General features: G+C 45.6%; 1 protein-coding gene across 1 annotated transcript in view; it reads left to right on the forward strand.

Annotated features, from left to right (window-relative positions):
• Positions 1–10,850, forward strand: part of ntpcr (nucleoside-triphosphatase, cancer-related) — a 14,896-nt gene extending 4,046 nt beyond the window's left edge. Inside the window, exons 2-5 of the mRNA XM_070884311.1 lie at positions 9,235–9,397; positions 9,488–9,593; positions 9,906–10,115; positions 10,342–10,850. Coding sequence (XP_070740412.1) covers positions 9,235–9,397; positions 9,488–9,593; positions 9,906–10,115; positions 10,342–10,422 — 560 coding nt within the window. The 3' untranslated portion in view covers positions 10,423–10,850. The remainder of the gene's footprint in view (positions 1–9,234; positions 9,398–9,487; positions 9,594–9,905; positions 10,116–10,341) is intronic.
• The last annotated feature ends 3,247 nt before the right edge of the window (positions 10,851–14,097 follow it).

The raw sequence follows: 14,097 nt of genomic DNA on the forward strand, positions 1-14,097 counted from the left end.
TCCCCCCCTTCCCCGTTCGCTCTCTCCCCCCCTTCCCCGTTCGCTCTCCCCCCCCCCTCCCCCCCCCCCCCGTTCGCTCCCCCCCCCCTCCCCGTTCGCCTCTCCCCCCCTCCCCGTTCGCGCTCTCCCCTCCCGTTCGCGCTCTCCCCCTCCCCGTTCGCGCTCTCCCCCCTCCCCGTTCGCGCTCTCCCCCCCTCCCCGTTCGCGCTCTCCCCCCTCCCCGTTCGCGCTCTCCCCCCTCCCCGTTCGCTCTCTCCCCCCCTCCCCGTTCGCTCTCTCCCCCCCCTCCCCGTTCGCTCTCTCCCCCCTCCCGTTCGCTCTCTCCCCCCTCCCCGTTCGCGCGCTCCCCCCTCCCCGTTCGCGCGCTCCCCCCTCCCCTCCCCGTTCGCGCGCTTCCCCCCCTCCCCTCCCCGTTCGCGCGCTCCCCCCCTCCCCTCCCCGTTCGCGCGCTCCCCCCCTCCCCTCCCCGTTCGCGCGCTCCCCCTCACCTCCCGTTCGCGCGCTCCCCCCTCCCCTCCCCGTTCGCGCGCTCCCCCCCTCCCCTCCCCGTTCGCGCTCTCCCCCCCTCCCCTCCCGTTCGCGCGCTCCCCCCCTCCCCTCCCCGGTTCGCGGCTCCCCCCTCCCCTCCCCGTTCGCGCGTCCCCCCCCTCCCCTCCCCGTTCGCGCGCTCCCCCCTCCCCTCCCCGTTCGCGCGCTCCCCCCTCCCTCCCGTTCGCGCGCTCCCCCCTCCTCCCCGTTCGCGCGCTCCCCCCCTCCCCTCCCCGTTCGCGCGCTCCCCCCCTCCCCTCCCCGTTCGCGCGCTCCCCCCCTCCCCCTCCCCGTTCGCGCGCCCCCCCTCCCCTCCCGTTCGCGCGCTCCCCCCCTCCCCTCCCCGTTCGCGCGCTCCCCCCCCTCCCCTCCCCGTTCGCGCGCTCCCCCCCTCCCCTCCCCGTTCGCGCGCTCCCCCTCCCCTCCCCGTTCGCGCGCTCCCCCCTCCCTCCCCGTTCGCGCGCTCCCCCCCTCCCCTCCCGTTCGCGCGCTCCCCCCCTCCCCTCCCCGTTCGCGCGCTCCCCCCCTCCCCTCCCCGTTCGCGCGCTCCCCCCCTCCCCTCCCCGTTCGCGCGCTCTTCCCTCCCCCCCCCCCTTCCCCGTTCGCTCTCTCTTTCCCCCCCCTCCCCGTTCTCGCTCTGAGATCTTGCTGACCGAGTTTAGGTTGCTTGGAGAGCGATTAAAAAGCAGGACCTTAAAGATAGTAATCTCCTGATTACTCCCGGTGCTAAGGAGTACGGCACTAGGAGGATAGAGCAGATGAATGCTGAGGCATTGAGACCGCTTCAGGGGGTGGTGGGACCTGTACAAGCCGGACGGGTTGCACCTTAACAGCGCTGGGACCAATATCCTCGTGGGGTGGGGGGTTTTGCAAGTGCTGGGGGGGAGGGTTTTTAAACTAGCTTGACAGGGGAATGGGAACCTGAGAAGAGATTCAGAAGGGAGAGAAGCAAAGTCGAAAGTGGAAAGCTTAAAAGTAGAAAATAATTGGAAGATGGAGTAAATAGACAACCAAGGAGTTTGGCAGTGCTAAATGCAAGGAGGAAAGGGAATAAGGCAGATGAGCTGAGAGCACAGCCGCTTGGGAGTATAATATTATAGCTATTTACTGAGACATGGCTCAAAGAAGGACAGGTATGGCAGCTCAGCATTTCAATAGTGGATAATTGAAGGGCTATAGGGAGGGAGGGACTTAATACAATCACTATCACTAAAGAAGTAGTACTCAGTAAAGTAATGGGACTAAAGGGCGGACAAATCCCCTGGACCTGATAGCTTGTATCCTAGGGTCCTAAAAGAAGTGGCTGCAGCGATAGTGGATGCATTGGTTGTAATCTACCAAAATTCCCTGGATTCTGGGGGGGACTCAGTGGATTGGAAAACCGCAAATCTAACGCCCCTATTTTTTTTAAAAAAGGAGGCAGACAGCAAGCAGGAAACTATAGACCAGTTAGTCTAACATCTGTGGTTGGGAAAATGCTGGACTCCATTATTCAGGAAGCAGTAGCAGGACATTTGGAAAAGCATAATTCAATCAGGCAGAGTCAGCATGGTTTTATGAATGGGAAATCATGATTGACAAATTTACTGGAGTTCTTTGAGAATGTAACGAGCAGGGTGGATAAAGGGGAACCAGTGGATGTGGTGCATTTGGATTTCCAGAAGGCATTTGATAAGGTGCCACATAAAACGCACAAGATAAAAGTTCACGGGGTTGGGGTAATATATTAGCATGGGTAGAGGATTGGCTAACAGAAAACAATTCGGATAAACGGTTCATATTCCAGTTGGCAAACAGCAACTAGTGGAATACCACAGGGATCAGTGCTGGGGCCTCAACTATTTACAATCGATAGTAATGACTTGGATAAAGGGACTGAGTGTAATGTAGCCAAGTTTGCTGATGATACAAAGATGGGTGGGAAAGCAAATTGTGAGGAGGACACACAAAATCTGCAAAGGATATCGACAGGCTAAGTGAGTGGGCAAACATTTGGCAGATGGAGTACAACGTGGAAATGTGAGGTTATCCACTTTGGCAGAAATAATCGAAAAGCAAATTATAGTTTAAATGGAGAAAGATTGCAAAGTGCTGCAGTACAGAGAGACCTGGGGATCCTGATGCATGAAACACAAAAGGTTAGTATGCAGGTACAGCAAGTGATCAGGAAGGCCACTGGAATCTTGGCCTTTATTTCAAAGGGGATGGAGTATAAAAGCAGGGAAGTCTTGTTACAGTTATACAGGGTGTTGGTGAGGCCACACCTGGAATACTGCGTGCAGTTTTGGTTTCCATATTTACGAAAGGATATACTTGCTTTGGAGGTAGTTCAGAGAAGGTTCACTAGGTTGATTCTGGAGATGAGAGGGTTGACTTATGAGGAAAGGTTGGGCCTCTACTCATTGGAATTCAGAAGAATGAGAGGTGATCTTATCGAAACGTATAAGATTATGAGGGAGCTTGACAAGGTGGATGCAGAGAGGATGTTTACACTGATAGGGGAGACTAGAACTAGAGGGCATAATCTTGGAATAAGAGGCCGCCCATTTAAAACTGAGATGAGGCGGAATTTCTTCTGAGGGTTGTAAATCTGTGGAATTCGCTGCCTCAGAGAGCTGTGGAAGCTGGGTCATTGAATAAATTTAAGACTGAGATAGTTTCTTAACCGATAAGGGGTTATGGGGAGCGGGCAGGGAAGTGGAGCTGAGTCCATGATCGGATCAGCCATGATCATATTAAATGGCGGAGCAGGCTCGAGGGGCTGTATGGCCGACTCCTGCTCCTATTTCTTATGTTCTTATAAAAGAGAAAATACATTGGCAAATTTCTGAGAAGTGTAAAAACTATATGGCAGTAATGGTCAACTATGCCAATATTAACTGGGATAAAATTAGTGTGAATGGTATAGAGTGTGCGGATTTTCTAAAATGCATTCAAGAGAACTCTTTTAACCAGTATTTAGCAAGCCCAACAAGGGAGGGGGCGGTTCTGGACTTAGCCCTTCCAGCTTCATTCCCTAAAACTACCAGTGGGAAAGCATTTTGGTGCTAGTGATCATAATTCAGTTAGATTAAGGGTACTCATGGAAAAGGACAAGGATAGACCAGCAATAAAATTTCACAATTGGAGAAAAAGCAATTTTGCTGGGATGGGATTTAGCCAAAGTGGACTGAAACAGCTACTTGATGGTAAATCAGTGTCAGAGCAGTGAGAGGCATTCAAGGAGAAGATCCTGAGGGTACAGAGCAAGTATGTTCCCTTGGGGAAAAAAAGGGTGGTACTAACAAATCTAAAGTCCCCTGGATGTCATGGGACATATAGGATAGGCTAAAGAAGAAAAGGGAGGCTTATGACATACCGAGGGCTCAATACTGCAGAGTACTGAAAGTGCAGGGGTACAATTAAAAAGGAAATCAGGAAAGCAAAGAGAGATCATGAAAGAATGTTGGCAAGTAAAATCATGGAAAACCCAAAGATGTTTTATAAATACATTAAGAGCAAGAAGATAACTAGAGAAAGAGTAGGGCCTAATAGAGACAAAAAAGGTAATCTCTGTATGGAGGAGGATGATGAGGTTAGTGCATCTGTTTTCACAAAAGAGGGGCGATGCAGACATTGCAATCTAGGAGGAGGAGGAGGAGTGTAAAATATTAGATGAAATAAACAGTGAGAGGAAGTATTAAGGGGCTTAGCAGCTTTGAAAGTGGATAAATCCCCAGGCCCAGATGAAATGCATCCCAGCCTGTTAAGAGAAGCAAAAGAGGAAATAGCAGAGGCTCTGAACATCATTTTCCAAGCCTCTCTGGCTACAGGTGTGATGCTGGAGGACTGCTAACGAAAAACCTTTGTTTCAAAAGGGAGAAAGGGATAGACCAAGTAATTACAGGCCAGTTAGCCTAAACACAGTGGGAAAATTATTGGAAAAAATTCTGAGGGACAGGATAAATCTTCATTTCGAAAGACACAGATTAATCAAGAACAGTCAGCGTGGATTTGTTAAGGAAAGGTCGTGTTTGACTAACTTATTGGATTTTTTGAGGGAGTAACAAGGAGGGTTGATGAGGGCAGTGCGTTTGATGTAGTGTATATGGATTTTAGCAAGACTTTTGACAAGGTCCCACATGGCAGCGTTTATTAGTCGAGGCAAAGAATACAAGAGCAAGGACATTGGCCCTTATTTTCCACTTGCTGGATTTCTGGCGCCTGCACATGTTAACGTACGTTTTTTGTGTGTACATTTGCGCCAGGAAAAAAAAACGGGATTTTCACCAAAGAAATATTTGAATTGGACGTCGCTCTCTTCGAAGTTAGTCTGGGGGCTGGAGCTTCAAGTCTGCGCTAAAAACTCTCTGGGCATGCGCGAAACGTTGAAATTGTTAGGGCAACCAGAGATGCTGAAGCAAATTGAAGTCCGCTCCCCTGAAAGGACTGCTCCCCCACCGCTGCCAAAAGGGCCACAAAGGACTTCTCCCGCCCCTTTTGGGCAGTATGCGGTGCGCTGAAAAAAAATCGTGGACAGTCAAAATCGATCAAGTCCACAACCGGCACCCGATGCCGTTTTGACTCGTGTCTGCGCCAAAAATGTTCAAACTGGTTCGCATGGTGGGTGCCAGCGTCCAAACGTTGGCGAAAGTTGGAAAGTGAGTATTTCACGCCAAAAACGTTTGGACGTCAAAAAACGGTGCACAATCGTGGCGAAAATAGGGGTCGTTATGTTTGAACGATATAAAACGCTAGTTAGGCCACAGCTAGAGTACTGTGTGCAGTTCTGGTCACCACATTGCAGGAAATATGTGATTGCACTAGAGAGGGTACAGAGGAGATTTATGAGGATGTTGCCTGAACTGGAGAATTTTAGCTATGAGGATAGGCTGGGTTTGTTTTCTTTGGAACAGAGGAGGCTGAGGGCAGACCTTAATGAGGTGTGCAAAATTATGAGGGGCCTAGTTAGAGTGGATAGAAAGGACCTATTTCCCTTGGGAGATGGGTCAACAATCAGGGGGCATAGATTTAATATAATTGGTAGGTGGTTCAGAGGGAATTTGAGATGAAATTATTTTCACCCAGAGTGGTGGGGATCTGGAACTCACTGCCTGAAAGGGTGGGATTAGGCTGGATAGCTCTGTCAGCCGGCGTGGACACGCTGGGCCAAAATGGCCTCCTTCCATGCTGTAAATTTCTGTGATTCTATGATTCTTTGAACATGGGCAGAAGCCTATGAATAGGTTCCCTGTCTGCCTTCTCAACTGATCCACATTATTTGACATTACTTCTCTTGTTTCTGTCGTATGGTGGTGAATGTGTAAAAAGTAATTGGATCAAAATCTTGAAACGATACTAAGCATCATAAATACAACAGCTGTCATTTATATAGCACCTTTTAACCTACTAAAACGTCCCAAGACGCGTTATCAGACAAAAATTAACACCGAGCCAAAGGTGAGCAAAAGTTTGGTCAAAGAATAGATCTGTTGTACCAATGAATATAAACATACAATAGCAAAATACATAGCAAGATTCAAAACATCAAAAAAAACTATAGCTAAAGTGTTAAAGACATCTTTTAATGGTTATAATGTATCTTGGTGCTGTATTAGTACTGTCTGAGTCCTGCATTTCACATTTGTTCCACTGGTAATTCAGTCAGGGCTTCAGCTCACATCATCATCATCGGCGGTCCCTCGAACGAGGATGACTTGCTTCCACAAGTTCACAGATGTTTCAATGAAGGACCTGATGTTCCAGTTCTGAACTCCAATTGAGGGGGTGGAAGATGCCTGTGCGTGGAGTTTTTTAACGTGTGGTGACCGTTGCACATCAGCCAGAGCTAGGCCTTTATTCAGTGGCAAGGGTTAACCAGGATGACTGGAGATCTGCTCTGCTGCACAGACCTAGTGCGCACATATATCGCAGTGTGGCCTGGCCCGTGCTGCTCCTGGGCCCTCATCTCTTCTGGGTCCCGTACCCTCATCTGTCGCATTGTGAAGAAATATGTGAAGAGAAAAAGATTAGGAAAGACAAACGTAGGTAGATCCCTTGCAGTCGGATTCAGGTGAAATTATAATGGGGAACAAAGAAATGGCAAACCAATTGAACCAATACTTCAGTTCTGTCTTCACGAAGGAAGATAAAAATAACCCTCCGAAGGTACTAGGGGACAGTGGGTCTAGTGAGAAGGAGGAACTGAAGGCGGGAAATTGATGAGATTGAAGGCCGATAAATCCCCAGGGCCTGATAGTCTGCATCCCAGATGCTCAAGGAAGCGACCCTAGAAATAGTTGATGCATTGGTGATCATTTTCCAACAGTCTATCAACTCTGGATCAGTTCCCATGGACTGGAGGGTAGCTAATGTAACACCACTTTTTAAAAAAGGAGAGAGAGAGAAAATGGGTAATTATAAGACCGGTTAGCTTGACATCAGTAGTGGGGAAAATGTTGGAATCGATCATGAAGGATGAAATAGCAGCGCATTTGGAAAGCGATGACCGGATCGGATTAAGTCAGCATGGATTTATGAAAGGGAAATCATGCTTGACAAATCTTCTGGAACTTTTTGAGGATGAAACTAGCAGAGTGGTAAAGGGAGAACCAGTGGATGTGGTGTATTTGAACTTTCAGAAGTCTTTTGACAAGGTCCTGCACAAGAGATTGTTGTGCAAAATCAAAGCACATGGTATTGGGGGTAATATACTGACATGGATAGGGAACTGGTTGGCAGACAGGAAGCAGAGAGTCGGGATAAACGGGTCCTTTTCAGAATGGCAGGCAGTGACTAGTGGAGTGCCGCAGGGCTCAGTGCTGGGACCCCAGCTCTTTACAATATATATTAACGATTTGGATGAAGGAATTGAGTGTAATATTCCCAAGTTTGCAGATGACACGAAACTGGGGGCGGAGTGAGCTATGAGGAGGATGCTAAGAGGCTGCAGGGTGACTTGGACAGGTTAGGTGAGTGGACAAATGCATGGCAGATGCAGTATAATGTGGATAAATGTGAGGTTATCCATTTTGGGGGCAAAAACACGAAGGCAGAATATTATCTGAATGGCGGCAGACTAGGAAAAGGGGAGGTGCAACGAGACCTGGGTATCATGGTTCATCAGTCACAAAGTGGGCACGCAGGTATAGCAGGTGGTGAAGAAGGCAAATGGTATGTTGGCCTTCATAGCTAGGGGATTTGAATATAGAAGCAGGGAGGTCTTATTCAGTTGTACAGGGCCTTAGTGAGGCCTCACCTGGAATATTGTGTTCAGTTTTGGTCTCCTAATCTGAGGAAGGATGTTCTTGCTATTGAGGGAGTGCAGCGAAGGTTCACCAGACTGATTCCAGGGATGGCTGGGCTGTCATATGAGGAGAAACTGGATAAACTGGGCCTTTATTCACTGGAGTTTAGAAGGATGAGAGAGGATCTCCTAGAAATATGTAAGATTCTGACGGGACTGGACAGGTTAGATGCGGGAAGAATGTTCCCGATGTTGGGGGAAGTCCAGAACCAGGGGTCACAGTCTTAGGATAAGGGGTAGGCCATTTAGACTTGAGATAAGGAGAAACTTTTTCACTCAGAGTTGTTAACCTGTGGAATTCCCTGCCGCAGAGAGTTGTTGATGCCAGTTCACTGGATATATTCAGGAGGGAGTTAGATATGGCTCTTATGGTTAAGGGGATTGAGGGGTATGGAGAGAAAGCAGGAAAGGGGTACTGAGGGAATGATCAGCCATGATCTTGTTGAATGGTGGTGCAGGCTCGAAGGGCCGAATGGCCTACTCCTGCACCTATTTTTCTATGTTTCTATTTCCGCCACAAACACTCACTGCTCCGCCGTCCCGACCTTCCCACTCCTCTGTACCTGGGCCCTGCCAATGTTCCTGCCCACGCTGCAAAACGGCGACCAGGGTTTTGATGATGTCGCCCATCTCAAAATCCTTGGAGCAGCTCGCGCTGGAGGTTGAAGTGGTACATTAGCTCTTTTGTAGCCCGACCTGCGGAGCTGTTCTCTCGCAGGTCGGGGAGCCACGATGCTCACTTTAAAGAGCATGGCAGATGGATGGATGTATGTCATAAAGTGCAAGGACTTGTTGTTCTGGGCTTTAATTGGGGAAATGTCAGTCCTCCGAACTTTACAAGAAATGTTATTACTGTAGTGCAGCATTCCCTTTAAAGCTACTTTGTGATGGAAATTGTATGAAAGTCTATCTTCCATATAGATTTAAGATCAGATAATGAAGTTTTTTATCCTACAGAGTATGATGGCGTGGACTGTGAAAATATTTTTGCATTTCTTTTTTTTTTAAAGTGTAATTTTTCTTCAGTAACAACAATTGGTTTGTAATTCAAGAGGTTGTTCTTCAATGTTACTCAAAGCCCCAACCAGAAGTTGCAATAATTCTGCCAATATTCCATTTAGTGTTCTCCATAAAAGAGCTTTCACATGATGAATTCCTCACATCACCAGAGTCACCATGGGATGTTCTGAGTGTTCCTGAGAGAGGAAAAGCGACTCAATGATAGAGTGGCATTGGCTGCATCTCTCATTCCCATCTCAGGGAATATTGTCTGGGGAGGGGGAAATGGGGAGTATACTAAAGGTTTAATCCACAATGTTTTCTTTAGTCTATTTCATTTTAATACTAATTATTCTATTTTAGTAGAGTTACATGAGCTAATCCTACTTATCATATGAAGAAATTGTTTCATATTTCACTAGGTGTTGGTAAAACAACCTTAATCCACAAAGCCATAGATGTGTTAAAATCTTCTGGGGTTCCTATTGATGGATTTTACACCGAGGAAGTCAGAGAAAATGGCAGAAGAATAGGATTCGATGTTGTTACAGTGTCTGGTAAACGAGGAGCTTTGTCCAGAACTAGGTATACATTGTTTTCATTCCTCAAACCTATTAACATTTTATTTCAAGGTAACAATTTAGTAGTTTAAAAAAATATTTTCCTATTCCTTAGCAATGATTCGGGTACCCTGAACCATGGGAGACGTGAATACCGAGTTGGTCAGTATGCAGTGGATCTTCCGTCATTTGAATGTCTGGCTCTACCACTTCTCACAAAAGTAGGTGGCATATTATGATCTCGAAAGATACACTGGTTCTATTTTTTTCCAGCTGTTGTAACTGGGTGCAGACAATTTGACACGAGACTTGCTCTAATTATGGAGATTCAAATTTAAGTAGAAAGAAGAAAGACTTGCATTTATATAGCACCTTTCACAACCACCTTTACAGCCAATTAAGTACAAAGAAATGAATGGTTGTGATAGTTGAGAAAATGCTGACCAGAAATATGAAGCTTATGATACTATTAGACAAATCAATAGGTTAATAGGGTAGCACTCTAATTTGCTTCTCTCCTCTAACTCTTGTAGGTTAATGGCGGAGATGACGTAGAAAAAAAGGTGTACGTGATAGATGAGATAGGAAAAATGGAGCTCTTTAGTGAACCCTTTATCCAGGCTGTACGACAAATCCTAGACGGAACTGATGCCACGATACTTGGAACTATTCCTGTCCCTAAGGGAAAACCTTTAGGACTTGTGGAAGAAATCAGAAGCAGAAGGGATGTTAAAATCTTTAATGTAAGAACCTGAATATTGACATTTGAAACTTGAGCAGGCACTGTGAATTTATACTATACAGCTTTATCAAACAGTAAAATATTTAGAAGTGTTTTCAGAAATATACCGCAACACTTCAGCTATTAAATAATCTTGAGTTAATAAGGACTTGCACCTGTATTCCCTAGATTTGAGTCTCGACTGTAACATGAATATTAATTATTAAATAACAATATTTGTTTTACAGATTACAAAGGATAATAGGAACAGTATTGTACATGAAATTGTCACATCTGTGCAAGACTGCAGAAAATTAAATGGAAATTGATTGAGTTACCCTCAGGGACCTGAGCTTCAGATTGTGGATAATTACAGGATGTGCTCCATAAACTGAAGGTTTCTGTCTTTGGATTTATTTTTGCCCGAAGACAACTTTCAGTAACACTTAAAGATTTAATGTACTTCAAGTTGCTCTTTCAACTTCCAGTGTACTAAAGTAATATTTTGTTCTTGTATATAAAAATGATTATTTGCATTCATGCTTTTCTCCTAATTTATGCACATTCTTTAAGGTAGTGGTTGAATCCTGACCAGATTGTATACTCATTTGTTTTACCGATCAATCTATATGAAAGTTTAAGAACAATCATGGGAAATCTTTCTTGTCCTGGGTTTGAAATGCAGATGTTTTAAATAATTGAGAATGTTTGGAAATAGTGCTATCACCAAGCTTGCCGCATAAACAGCTTTTCTGCATTTTCTGAGTAACTCAAGTTTTGTTTTGTTAGTGAAATTCATTCGATTCCCAACTTTAAAATTACAAAACAAAAGTAAGATACTGCAGCTGTTTGAATTCTGTACTCTTTGAAAATAGCTGCTGGCATCCAATCCTGCTCATGTTAGTAAATTTCCCCCTGGCCTGTTTGTGCAAATTAAAGTAAACTAATACATTGTTAATCGTCACTACTGCATTCTATGTTGATGCTGCTCTGCTGTTAATTAAAAGAAAACAAAGACTTGGATTTATATAGTGCCTTTCATGACTAAAACTCAGATAATCATGCAGCAGAATCAAGAGTGAACCAAAAGAAGCCGGTCCATTCAAGCAATTCCAAATCTCCGTTATTACCTTTGTTTTTATATTTTGTGGAAAATGCAGTACACTCCGATGTAATTCTAGGGGTCATCCTGTCTTATATTCATATTCTATTTACTGCCACTGCGACACACATTTTGCACTGTGTCCACCTAACAAGATTTAAATCAGACAATTATAAAGAACTTATCTTTATTAACCTTTCTGTTTAGAATAATTTAAACAAGATGACCTTTTTGGGGGGGAGGGGAGAGAGGGGTAATAGCTTGGTGCAGTTACCGTTCTTGATAGTGTGAGGAGACTGAGTTAATGCTGTATTTGTCTACATAGTGACTGCACTCCACTGACTGTAAAGTGCCTTGGGCTGTCCTGAAGGTGTGAAAGGTGATATACTACTTAAAATTTGTTCTCTTTTTCATCAATCTGAGCTTCATTCAAAGTTTGAGGTAGAAGGACACATTGCCACTGCAACAACCAGTCCTGTGTGGCACTCCCTCAGTAACTATCTAATACTCATGGGTGCTCAACATACCGTGGCTTTACTCCAAGCGGAAAGTAATCAGCTCATCACGCACAGGACTTAGCTTTGCTGTGGGGGAGGGGTGGGGTTTGGCAAATCAGAGGCAAGCTGGTAATCTGCAGATGTTCCTGTTCTCCTAGCCTTAATGATGCTGTAATTTTTTTGTTTTTAAACCCCTAAACATCCACATCTTGTCTTTAGCTTACAGAAATTTACAGCACAGAGGAGGCCATTTTGGCCCATCATGTCCGCGCCGGCCGACAAAGAGCCGCACGGCCCTCGGTCAGCAGCCCTAAAGGTTACATATAAACCTATGAACAATGACGGAAAGACAAAGAGCACCCAGCCCAACCAGTCCGCCTCACCACAACTGTGACACCCCTTATACTGAAACATTCTACACTCAACCCCAACCGGAGCCATGTGATCTCCTGGGAGAGGCAAAAACCAGATTAAAAAACACAGGTCACTTTAGGGAGAAAAAATCTGGGAAAATTCCTCTCCGACCCATCCAGGCGATCGAAATTAGTCCAGGAGGTCACCCTTGCCATATTCTATTCCCTGCAGTACTTACCATTATATCTGCTCCGTCCAACAAAAGGTCATCTAGTCTAATCCCAATTACCAGCTCTAGGTCCGTAACCCTACAGGTTACTACACTTTAAGTGCCCATCCAACCATCTCTTAAAAGTGCTGAGGATTTCTGCAGGCAGCGAGTTCCAGACCCCCACAACCCTCTGCATAAAGAAGCCCCCCCCCACTCAAATCCCCTCTAAACCTTCCACCAACCACCTTAAAACTATGCCCCCTCGTAATAGACCCCTCCACCAATGGAAATAGACCCTTACTATCCACTGTCGAGGCCCCTCAATATTTTGTATACCTCAATGAGGTCTCCTCTCAACCTCCTCTGTTCCAATGAGAACAAACTCAGCCTATCCAATCTGTCCTCATAACTAAGATTCTCCATTCCAGGCAGCATCCAAGTAAATCTCTGTACCCTCTCTAGTGCAATCACGTCCTTCCTACAATACGGCGACCAGAACTGCATGCAATACTCCAGCTATTATACATTTTAAGCATAACCTCTCTGCTCTTATATTCTATGCCTCAGCCAATAAAGGCAAGCATTCCGTATGCCTTCTTAACCACCTTATCCACCTGGCCTACTTTCAGGGATCTGTGGACAAGCACTCCAAGGTCCCTTTGTTCATCTACACTATTAAGTGGCCCACCGCTTAATGTGTATACCCTTCCCTTATTAGCCCTCCCAAAGTGCATCACCTCACACTTCTCTGAATTAAATTCCATTTGTCACTGTTCTGCCCACCTGACCAGTAGATTGATATCCTCCTGCACCCCATGACTTTCCTCTTCATTATCAACCACTCAGCCAATTTTAGTATTGTCTGCAAATCTGAATCGTTGATATATACTACAAAAAGCAAGGGACCCAGTACTGAGCCCTGCGGAACCCCACTGGAAACATCCTTCCAGTCACACAAACATCCATCAATCATTACCTTTTGCTTCTTACCTCCAAGCCAATTTTGGATCCAACTTGACACTTTGCCCTGTATCCCATGGGCTTTAACCTCATGACCAGTCTACATGTGGGACCTTATCAAAAGCTTTGCTAAAGTCCATATACACTACATCGTGTGCACTACCCTCATCGACCCTCTTGGTTACCTCCTCAAAAACTTCAATCAGGTTAGTCAGACACGCTCTTCCCTTAACAAATCCGTGCTGACTGTCCCTAAATAATCCTTGCCTTTGCAAATGCAGATTTATCCCATCTTTCAGGATTTTTTCCAATAATTTTCCCACCACTGAGGTTAGGCTGACAGGCCTGTAATTACTCGGCCTATCCCTTTCCCCCTTCTTAAACAAGGGTACTACATTAGTAGTCCTCCAATCCTCTGGCACCATGCCCAGATCCAAAGAGGACTGGAAAATGATGGTCAAGGCCTCTGCTATTTCCTCTTACTTCAGTCAGCAGCCTGGGATGCATTTCATCCGGGTCTGGGAACTTATCTACTTTCAAAGCTGCTAAACCCCTTAATACTTCCCCTCTCACTATATTTATTTCATTCAAAATATCACACTCCTCCTCGATAGCAGTATCTGCATTACCCCTTTCCTTTGTGAAAACAGATGCAAAGTATTCGTTAAGAACCTTACCAACATCTTCCGCCTCAACACAAAGATTACCCTCATGGTCTCTAATAGGCCCTACTCTTTCTTTAGTTACCCTCTTACTCTTAATATATTTATAGAACATCTTGGGGTTTTCCTTAATTTTACTGGCCAAGAATTTCTCGCGCTCTTTCTTAGCATTCCTAATATCCTTTTTAATTTTGCCTCTTAACTTTCTATATTCCTCA

Source organism: Pristiophorus japonicus, chromosome 7 (genome assembly GCF_044704955.1).
Source record: "Pristiophorus japonicus isolate sPriJap1 chromosome 7, sPriJap1.hap1, whole genome shotgun sequence".
Taxonomy (NCBI): domain Eukaryota; kingdom Metazoa; phylum Chordata; class Chondrichthyes; family Pristiophoridae; genus Pristiophorus; species Pristiophorus japonicus.